The 10,586-nt window shown below is 56.1% G+C and overlaps 2 protein-coding genes across 2 annotated transcripts in view; one reads left to right on the plus strand and one right to left on the minus strand.

Moving 5' to 3' along the window:
* The window catches only part of RNF214 (ring finger protein 214), a 14,684-nt gene extending 4,506 nt beyond the window's left edge, over positions 1-10,178 (minus strand). Inside the window, exons 1-10 of the mRNA XM_015428042.1 lie at positions 10,076-10,178; positions 6,664-7,168; positions 5,204-5,263; positions 4,231-4,371; positions 2,585-2,724; positions 2,104-2,172; positions 1,375-1,471; positions 1,146-1,234; positions 639-729; positions 4-80 (exon numbers count right to left, since the gene is read on the minus strand). Of these exons, the coding sequence (XP_015283528.1) occupies positions 4-80; positions 639-729; positions 1,146-1,234; positions 1,375-1,471; positions 2,104-2,172; positions 2,585-2,724; positions 4,231-4,371; positions 5,204-5,263; positions 6,664-7,168; positions 10,076-10,170 (1,364 nt within the window). The 5' untranslated portion in view covers positions 10,171-10,178. The remainder of the gene's footprint in view (positions 1-3; positions 81-638; positions 730-1,145; positions 1,235-1,374; positions 1,472-2,103; positions 2,173-2,584; positions 2,725-4,230; positions 4,372-5,203; positions 5,264-6,663; positions 7,169-10,075) is intronic.
* A 304-nt stretch (positions 10,179-10,482) lies between these two features.
* Positions 10,483-10,586, plus strand: part of PCSK7 (proprotein convertase subtilisin/kexin type 7) — a 19,067-nt gene continuing 18,963 nt past the window's right edge. Inside the window, exon 1 of the mRNA XM_015428043.1 lies at positions 10,483-10,499. Within this exon, the coding sequence (XP_015283529.1) occupies positions 10,483-10,499 (17 nt within the window). The remainder of the gene's footprint in view (positions 10,500-10,586) is intronic.

Here is a 10,586-nt window from a genome sequence, read left to right on the forward strand (position 1 = left end):
AGGGGGGGCGTGGGGATCTGGGGGAGGCTGCTCAGCTTGGCTCCCTTCCGCACGAGCTGGATGTGGTCGTTGAACCGGTCCTGAGAGGAAGACACGAGGGTCAATGAAGTAAAAACGAAAGGGTGCTCCAAGGGTCAGGGCGGGGTGGTGCAGCGGGTCAGAAGCCCACACAGCCACAGATGACCTCGGAGCCATCATTCTGACTGTGACCTGCCTCGCAGGGTGGTTGTTTTTGTTGTTGTGGGGGCAATGCAGGCAGGTAAGACCCACGTCTGTCACCCTAAGCTCCTTGAAGGAATGGCAGCAGGACAGGAAGAGACCGACGACGACGCAACAGCAGCGGAACCTCCCTCCCTTCAAGAGCCCGAGGGTCCTCAGGCCCACCCCCCCACCCCCTTCCCAGCCACAGAATGCCTCTTCTGACCAGGGGAGACCAACCGGTCCAGAAAGGCAAGGCGGAGTTGCATCCAGTCTTGGCAAACCTGCCTCACCTCTGAAGAGTCCCCGGGGTCTTTCCCTCTGACCGACTCAGCCAGGCTGCGTCACCTCCCGCTGGCCTTTAAGGGTCCCCCCCCTGTGCCGTGAGGCCTCCCTCTGGGCCAGCTCCCCTCCCGGTCACCCGTGACAAACGCACTCACCCGCACACTCTCCTTGGTCACCCGTATCACCTTCAGCCTCTTGTCCCACTCCTGCTTGGCTTGGATGGTCTCCCGGGTGGGCGGGGCGGATCTGCTCAGGCAGGAGAGTCCCCTTCAGTAAGCCTCTAAAGCCCAGGAGGGTGGCGTAGGCCCCCCAGGCTCGGCGGGGGGGGGGGGGAGGCAGGGCATCCGGCTCGGGACACAGGGAGGAATGTGGCGTGGGGGCCCAGGGCAGGAAAAGATGCCCAGCACGGCAGGCAAGACACAGCTTGGCCCCTGCTCAGAGGAAAGGGATCACAAAGGAAAACTCCCCCCACTGGGCCAGCCCCACAGCTGGTCTGGGGGGCTTCCTCAAAGCCATTCCAGGGACAGAACCGTGGCTGCCCATGGCTAAGCAGGGGACCCTAGGGACAGGGTGGCCATGACAGAGGACCGCCATTCGTGGCTGGCAGAGCCCCCCCAGACAGACAGACAGACACACAACCCCCCCCCTCCTGCGCCCCTCACTTGAGGTAGGTGAGGTGCAGCTCAGCTTCTTTTTCGGCCTCTTCCAGCTTCAGCACCAGCAGCTCCTTGCGGCTCTCCAGGGACAGGATCTGGCCGGAAGAGACCGGGGCTGCTCAGCAAAGAGAGGCCCTCGCCCGCCACGCAGAGGCCACCCCGCCCTGGCACCGCCTCCCCTCGCCTTGGGGAGGGGGGAGCGTCCCGTGGGAGCAGCCAGGAGGCACGGGCCTACCTCTGCCTTCCAAGCCCGCTCCGTCTCCTCCAGGATGGACTGGTTGATTTCATTGTGCTGGTTCTTCAGCTTGTCCAGCTCCATCTCCCAGACCTCCCTGAGAAGCAAACAAGGAGCTCTGCTTCAGGAGGGAGGCGGCGGCGGCGACACTCCGCTAGGCAGGAATATCCCACACCATCCAGGAAAGGGGGGGGGAGACAGAAAGGCTTGCTAAACTATGCAAGCAGCCCCTTCCCCCCCCCCCTCAGAGCACGTGGGAGGAGCTCCCCCCATAAGGACACCCTCTGCCGGTGGGGGTGCTTCCAGCCATGTCTCCCCAACGCTGACAGAAGTCTGGGTGCTGCAGAGCAAGGGGAAGCGGACCGTACTATCACAGCAGCCGCACTAGTGCAGCAGGGAGGGGGTCAGCGGGTGCAAAGAACACTCAGCGATGGAGGCCACCCAGCCGGAAGCACGCAAGGGGGGGCCTTGCCTGGTGTCAGACTCTTGAACGAACTGGCTCCCAACAACACTCTCTGGGCAGTGCTTTGTTTAGAACATGTTTAGAACATGGCAAACGAGGGCCCACATTTAACCCTTAGGTGGTCTGCGCTGCAGCCGGGAGGGGGAGCGCCCCACCCACAAGTGCATCCAAGCGCCCAGGGAGGGGGAAGGAGGAACGGGAGCCAAACCGGGCACCCGCACAGCGCAGCAGACCACGGCCCTGGCACTCTAGGAACAGAGCCTTACTTCTCCTCGGACTGTTCGGCAATGAGTGACACAATCTTGTTCTCCTTCTCCTCTTGCTCTTTCAGCAGCCTGTGCAAGGATGGGGGGGAGGGGAGAGAGAGGCCCAAGGCCACGCCTTTCAGTCGTTGCTGCCCAGGCAGAGCCTTGAGACCCCTTTACGCCCCCCTCTGCCCACCCAGCCTAGGCTACGGCTCCTCAGGCAGTAGGCCAGGAATCGCGCAGACTAGAGGCTGGGCCTTCGGAACCCGCCCACATGAGCACCGCACGGCTGCAGCAGGCCTTCCCGGGCACCACGGCCAAGAGCCAGGAAGTCTCCAGGGCTCTGGAGGGCAAAGGACGCTTCTCAGCAGAAGCAGACTCAGTGAGGACCCAGGGATAGAGCCACCTTCCTCCCTGTCCCCCCCCCGGGGGGGCCCCCAACCTTTGTTCACCATCCATGGAAAGCCAACGCTGGGGTCCTGCATCCAGTTCGCAGACATACCTTCTGCCTTTTTCACAGAGCTTCTCAATTTCTGCCTTCAGGTCCTGTTCCTTTTGCAAAAACTCCTTTTTCTCCTTTTCCATCTTCTTCTTGGTCTCTTCCCGTTTCACAGTCACGTCCTGAATGGCCTTCAGAATCTCCTAGAGTAGCAGTAAGACGTGCTTAATGCTTATGTATCGCTGCAGACATTTTCTCAAGAAGCTCCACAACAGCCCCATGAGGCAGGCCTGTGTTACTGTCCCATGCTGCAGATGGGGCAGGTAAGGGGCCAGACACGAAAGAATGGCTTGCTGAAGCACGCCTAGTCAATTTGGTGCAGAGATGACATTACATAAGAACATAAGAGAAGCCAATGTTGGATCAGGCCAATGGCCCATCCAGTTCAACACTCTGTCACACAGTGGCCAAAAATACCAGGTGCCATCAGGAGGTCCAGCAGTGGGGCCAGGACATTAGAAGCCCTCCCACTGTTGCCCCCCAAGCACCAAGAATACAGTGCATCACCTGCCCCAGCCTGAGAGTTCCTATCTATACCTTGTGGCTAAAAGCCACTGATGGACCTCTGCTCCATATGTTTATCCAGTTCCCTCTTGAAGCCGTCCATGCTTGTAGCCACCACCACCTCCTGTGGCAGTGAGTTCCATGTGTTAATCACTCTTTGGGTGAAGAAATACTTCCTTTTATCTGTTCTAACCCGACTACTCAGCAATTTCATGGAGTGCCCACGAGCTCTTGTATTGTGAGACTGGTGACATTCGGACTGGTGACACGCCTGGGACTATTTTTTTAGCCACTCCACTAGACCAATGAGGGTGCTACAGACAAATGGACATGGAGGCCACACTCCCCAAAGGGTGGAAAGCAAACACAGATCGGAATCTAGTTCATGGACGACTGGCAATCCAGGGAAGACAAGGTTTAGGCCATAAAATCTCAGTCTTCCCTTCTTCCATGACAGACAGGAGGGCTCTTTTGCTTTCTCCATAACAGGGCACCTCCTGCAGAGAAATGTCTGTATCTAAGAACACACAAAAGCCCTGTCCTAGATGGCCCAGGCTAGCCTGATCTCGTCTGATCTCAGAAGCTAAGCAAGGTCGACCCTGGTTAGTCTTTGGATGGGAGACCACCAAAGATATCCAGGGTAGGGGTGTGCAAGGGAAAAAAATCTTTTTAAAAATTCGGGTAGAAAGGAACCGAATTTATTCGGCATTCCCAAATATTCGGTAATTCTGAATATCTCTGGCTTCATTATACTCTATGGGGCCATTACAGTCAATGGCAAATCTCCTAGGGTATATTCAGTGGGTTGGGGGAGAGAGGGTTTGAGGTAGAGGCAACAAATTTGCAGTGTAAGCCTTTCCCCAGTGGGGGGAAAACAGCAAGGCAATGCAAGCCCAGCCGAAAGTCCCAGAGAATCTCTGCAGTAAGTAGTAGGAAGTGAAGTGCGTCTGTGTGGAGGGCACGTTTGCAAGGCCAGCAGCAGAACCAGTGCCACTGCAGCAGTGCCAAAACCCAGCAGCTCTTCAGTCCCCTGCTCCAAATGTCCACGCAGAAGGAAGTGTTCGTCCTGACCCTAGAGAAAGCCCCGCAGTCCCCTGGCTGAGCTGCAGGGAGCGGCGGTGGGGAGGAGGTGCTAGTTGAGGTACCTGGTGATTCTTCATCTCTTCCTCCCGGCGCTGCTGGAGATGCTTGAGCTGCACCTGGAGCTGATTCTCCACCTGCCTCTGTTTGTCCAGCACTTCCTGGTAGCGCTCCTTCAGTGAAGCCCTCTCGGACATCATCTTATCCTGCCAGATCCCAAAAAGGAGGTGAGGCGAGGCTCCCAGCGGTTGGGCCACCACGACACTAGCTCTTCCCTTCCCCTTCGACAAGAGTCAGCTAATGAGGGCAGGTGGTGGTGGGGGGACACTTGGACTGGAGGGACTCCTTTTCTCCAGCATTGCCAGTGCAAGCAGTCCAAGCCACAGGGACTCACATCTCCTCCAAACTCACACACGGGGCAAGCTGGGCGGTGGTCCCCATGCCTCCAGAGTTGCGTCCTTCCTGGCTGCCAGAGCTCTTGCTGAGATGGGCGGAGGGCCAAGCACTGGACAGGCCCAAGGAGGGCCACACACAGACATGGAACCCCCAGGGGTGGGCACATCTGGGCACTGTGCGGATGTACTTGGGGGAGCTCCTGTCCCTGTGGCACACCTGCCCTGGGGGGCCTCTCCTTACAGCCCACCACAACTGCTACACTGCAAATGCAGCCCCTGCACCTCTGCTTCTCCAAGGCTTTGGGCTCCCTATCATATTTATTTATTTATATTTTTGATTTATATTCCACCCTCCCCGGATGGGCAAGCTCAGGGCGGCTTACAGCAAGTTAAAATATAACAGAATAAATACAATAAAACGTAGATGCAACCACAGAGCAATAATCTAAAATCACTCTGGAGAGAGGGTGCCCACATCCGCAGGCAACTGATGCCAACATGCCTTAGGCTTCAACCGACTCCTAGGTCCAAGAACTAAAAGGGAGAGGCCATGAGGGTCCTATCAGGGTCCCCCCCCCCCGCTTCAGCCCTGCAGTGACTGATGTGACAATTGAATCTGGCAAAGACACTCGAGCTCACTCACCAGGTTCTTCTCAATATCCTGGTCTGTGTTCACTTCCAGGTCAGCCGTCTTGAAGTCAGTCTGCAAAGGGAAAAGAGAATTCTGCCTGTCACAGACGTCAAGAGGCCCAGCAGCTACGCTTCACACAGAGGCAGCTGCCCTTTCACGAATGCTCTGGGGAAAGCCCTCACCGTCCAGTGCCCTCGGCAACCGAGGCAAACAGACAGAGATGCCAGGCTGACAGAGGGCCTGAAGGACTTCAAGACTCAAGGTGAAATCCCTGAAAACAGGGGGGGGGGGGGGGGGGGCAGCCACACAGGAACAGGCCTTTCCCATTGTGGCATCAAAACTTCGAACTTCCCTCCTCACAGAGATTTTGCCTGTCTCCCTGCAGCGGTGTCCTGCGCCAGGAGGTCAAGACTTCCTTGTTTCGTCTAACCTACCCCAATAATGGTTATCTGCCCTCCTCCTATCACAGTCTAAATGTTTCTAACTTGATTTTTTGTGAGTATTGTGTGCGCGTGTGTATGTATGTGCTTGCAAGCCTGGAAGTCATGGCGACCTCTGGTGACCCCTACTGGGGCTAGAGGGTGTTTCAGGAAGGTGGCTTTGATGTTGCCTGCCTCTGCGTCCCAGCCCTGGTATTCCTTGGAGGTTGCCCTTCCAAGCCGCTGCCAGGATCAGCCCTGCTTAGCTTCCAAGATCTGAAAAGACTGGGCTTGCCTGGGCTATCCAGGTCAGGGCATTTTGACTGTATTTTTAATTTTAAGAGAAAGAAGTACTGTTATCCCTTTCTCACAATACAAGAACTCGTGGGCACTCCATTAAATTGCTGAGTGGCCGGGTTAGAACGGATAAAAGGAAGTACTTCTTCACCCAAAGAGTGATTCACACATGGAATTCACTGCCACAGGAAGTGGTGGTGGCTACAAGCATGGACGGCTTCAAAACGGAATTAGATAAGCATATGGAGCAGAGGTCCATCAGTGGCTATTAGCCACAAGGTATAGATAGGAACTCTCAGGCTGGGGCAAGTGATGCTCTGTCATCTTGGTGCTTGGGGGGGGGGGTCAACAGTGGGAGGGCTTCTAATGTCTTGGCCCCACTGCTGGACCTCCTGAGGGCACCTGGTATCTTTGGCCACTGTGTGACACAGAGTGTTGGTCTGGATGGGCCACTGGCCTGATCCAACATTGGCATCTCTTATGTTCTTAATTTTTAAATGTTGTGATTTTTTTAATGTTTGCCACCTGGGAACCTCGATTGGGTGAAAAGGAAGTACAAAAAGTACTTAAGCAAAGTAAGTAGAACAAATTCCTGCTCAGGGCCAATAAGTATCCACCACTTTGGTTGCAGGGAAGCACTTTAACAAGCCGAGCCGGCTGCTTAACCACCCCAGCCTCAGGGTATGACGAGGACTCGCCCTCCCTCCCAGTCTCCCACAGCCCCCGCCTGTCCCCACCCCCAAGTGTGCCCCAGACCTGGACCGCGATGTTCTGCAAGGACTTCTGGGACAAGCCTTCCTGATCGGGGCTTTCCACCAAGGGAGTGTCTTCCACGTCCAGGCATCCGTTCTGCCGCCTGTCGTGCTGCAAGATCAAAGATCCCAGCTCAGCCTCGGAGCAGAGGAGGAGGACGGCACCGGCCTGGTCCGTGGAGTGGGCTGCCTGCAGGGGCGGCGGGGCCATCTGGAGCCTGTTCTCTCCCACCGCATTGTCCGAGTCGGGCAAAGAGGAGAACTCCTCACTTGAGGGACAGGCCTGAGGCGAGGGGAGCAGGGCCTCCGCGGGAGCAGACGAAGGCTCTTTGGGGACCTCTTGCGCCTGGGGAGCCGGCAGGGAGGAATCATCACTCTGTGGCAACCCCGGGCCCCTTTCTGCTGCCTCCAAGCGATCCTCTTCCCAGTCCTCACAGACTGCAGGATGGGGGTGGACAGCGGCCAGCGGCAGGCAATCCTCGTCGTGGGGAATGGAAAGGTCACGTTTGCTGGAAGGAGCGAAGAGAGAAAGATGCATTAAGCCTCAGTGCAAGCCGCACCCTTACGTATGGGACAAAGCCATGACCGCCTCTCAGCGTCTGCCGGGCAAGGAGGGATGGAGAACCACAAGGGCACAATGCCACACTCTGCCCAGGAGCTCCCAATGGAAAGACAGACACTTCAGGACTTTTTATTTTTGTGCTTGAAAACACGATGAGGGGAAATGCTGAGACAACTAGTAAGCAGAACCGATCCGATCTAATTTATTACAGCAAGAGCCAGTAAAACAGTACAATTCTGATATAAGAAAGATTAAAACAGTGATGACATAGGAATAGTATAAAAACATTAACAAGAGAAAATTAATGAAATTAGTAAAATAAAATAATAATAAGAGAATCATACAATTTTTTCAGCTAAACTAAGTTTACGTTTCCTAATAGCTAAGCAACAAAATTTTGCCACAACGTAAGTCACTGAGCTCTGAACGTCTTCTAGGAGGAATTTACGAAGGACTTCTGGCCGAAAGTCAAGATAAGACTGCAGAGGGCTAAATCTAGAGGAAGGAAAAAACCCGTTTCGTTTGTATGCAACTGACTTCATACCTGGCTTGCAATCTAGGCGGACTGGGCTAGCAGTTGCTAGGAAACCAATGGCGCTCCCTACCACCAAGTTCTGCCCATCAAGCTCCACAGCCAAATCCTTCTCTTCAGGACACGGACAGTGTCCTGCCACAACTTTGGCAACCGCCATGTTCATGATAATACTCAAGGTTTGTGCAGCACTTCAATTCCTCACATATAAATATCATGTTGAAAGTGCTTAAAAAGCCTGTCAAGAAAATTCGCGTTAACTCTACACTGGGGGGTGGGGTCAAGCCACCTTGAAGGAATTTTCCAGTCTGTTCCAGCCAACTTTATTATTCTCTGATTTACCACCGCAGGTGCTTGGGACACCACACATCGGGATATTCGTCAAGGTCCTCCATCCAGGTCTGCTAATTAGGCCCACATAGTCCAGCTGTGGAGCGGGGGGGGGCTTGCTCTCAGCCTGGTGATTGGCTGAAGAGGTCAGGCGATTATGGCCTGCAGTTTTCCATCAAGATGGTTAGTGAGAAGAAATGTTATCCTTTCCTTCCCCCTCCCCTTAGCTGCCAGGAGATAGTTGTATTACGCTGTAGGACTCTTTGCTTTGGGAGCCAACGGTGCAATGTTAGGACTCCAGTAAAGGTAGCCAGTTAGCTTTCTTGTTTTTCTGCACATTTTACTGCCACTGAACGGTATGCTTTGTTTTTATATTTTCCTTTGCATGTCTTCAATAAAGCCTCCTTTTGCTTTATTGTGAGTTTACTCAGGGAGTTACTGAGACCAAACCCAAGTACTACTTGGTTATGTTACTGCACCATGGCAGGGTCAGCCTTGATGGGGGGGGAAGGGGGGGCAGGGTGGTTGAAGCCAAGAAAGAGACTAGCTTGCAGAAAGCAGTTCATGGCCAAGGAAGTAGGGATTTCCCTGCCTTCACAACCGGAACACAAGAAAGGTTCTAACACTCCTTCAAAAGACCGGAGGCTGCATCAAACCGATAAAAACATCACCGGCTTCTTCTCAGCTTTTCTCCTGAGTTAGAAGCTCTGCTCCAAAGGGAAGGCAGCCTCACCAGCTCTGGGGAGCATTCACTGAGAGCATTCACAAGCACGCGGACTGAGGTGACCAAGTTATGTACTTTGAATATCCAGCAACTTTTTGACAAAGTCCTCCACCAAAGGCTCCTGAGTAAACTTGGCCGCCAGAGCATGAGAGCTCCTCTTGTGGAGTAAGAACCGGCTGAAGAGCAAGAAGCAGAGGACAGGAGTAAGTGGGCAGTTCCCGTAATGGAAGGAAGGCAGCCAGCCAGCCAGCCAGCCAAGGGGTCCTGTGAGGACCTGTATGGGGACTGGTGCTGTTTAACTTGACCGTGAGTGGTGTTAGGGCAGGCTGTTTGCAGAGGATGCCAAGTAATTCAGAATGGCAGAACACCAAGCAGGCCCCAATGCCCCCAAAGGGTCCCCTCCCTTCCACACTGGGCTTATGGGGCAGCAAAATGGCCATGGAGGGTTGCTCTGAGCGTTCAGTGATGCTGCAGCCCTCTGGAACTGGGGGCGGGAAGGAGTGGTCAGACTCATCCATTCCTCTCCTGCTGCGCTCTGGACGAGCGCCAAAGTGGCAAGGGACGTTGTGGAGCACCTCCCAGCCCCGCACAATAATGAGTGAGGGGCTGCCCAAGTGACTGAGTGTAACAGGAGGCAAGGTCTGGGGACCACCAGGAGGCCCCCTCCATCCCAGGGTTCACATCCACGCACCAGCCAGCAGCGTGTGAACGAGAGCCCCACCAGCCCTCGTCCAAATCCCCAAGAGAATCAGATTGCGACCGGAAGGCCTCAGCCCTGAGGACCCAGGATGAGCCCTGCGAGGAAAGCCTGAGGGCCCGGGGAAGGTTTCGTTTGGAGAAGAGGAGACTGAGGGGGGGACGTGAGGGCTCTCTCTTTAAATATCTGAAAGGCTGTCCTTTGGAGGAGGGCAAGGAGCTGTCCCAGTTGGCAGCAGAGGAGAGGACCCGACCTGACGGGTCTAAGCTACATGCAAACGACTTTTCCACGGTCAGAGTGGTCCAGAGGTGGAATCAGCTGCCCGGGGAGGTGGGGAGCTCCCCTTCACTGGCAGCTCTCAAGAAGAGGCTGGACGAATCTTTGTCAGGGATGCTCTAGGCTGGTCCTGCATTGGGCAGGGGGGCTGGATGAGATGGTCTATGTGGCCCCTACCCACTTCCTATGATCAACCTTCCCCACACCCCACCCCACCCCACCCCGGCCCGCCTGGCCCCCTTGCGAGTCTCCTCGGAGGTCCATTCACCAGCCCCAAGCAGCCAGCCAAGCCTACCTGGCAGGTCCGGTGGAGAGGTCGGAGTCGCTGGAGCCGAGCCCGGCGGCCAAGAGGCTGGTGCCGCCCTCCTCTGTGGTCTGCTCGGAGGCCATCGCTCTTCCCCTGAAAGCAGAGGGGGGGGGGTCAGAGCTGCCCCAACAGGACCGACTGGGGAGACACGACTCGAGGAGCCCTGGGGGGCCCCGGGCGGCAGGGAAGGGGCTGCCTGCCTTCCTTCCTTCCTTCCTTCCTTCCTTCCTTCCTCCCCAGCTGCTGGGCTCTCCCTCCCACGCCCGGGGGCGACCAAACTCCCCTATTCTCCCCCCCCCCCCCCGCAGAGACCCCCTTTGCGGAAGGGGCCCGGCGGCCCCGGCAGGGGAGGGGGGCAGAGGCAAGGAGCAGGTCTGCTGCGGCCCCAGCGGAGGATGGGGGGGGGCTGCGGGCCAGAGAGGGCGGGAGAGAGGGGGGTCGCCGTCGTCGGAAGACAGGCCCTTCCCCGGGGCGGGCGGGGAGCAGGCACCCCCTCCCC

This window comes from Gekko japonicus, unplaced genomic scaffold, assembly GCF_001447785.1.
Source record: "Gekko japonicus isolate JY-2015 unplaced genomic scaffold, Gekko_japonicus_V1.1 scaffold1031, whole genome shotgun sequence".
Lineage (NCBI taxonomy): Eukaryota > Metazoa > Chordata > Lepidosauria > Squamata > Gekkonidae > Gekko > Gekko japonicus.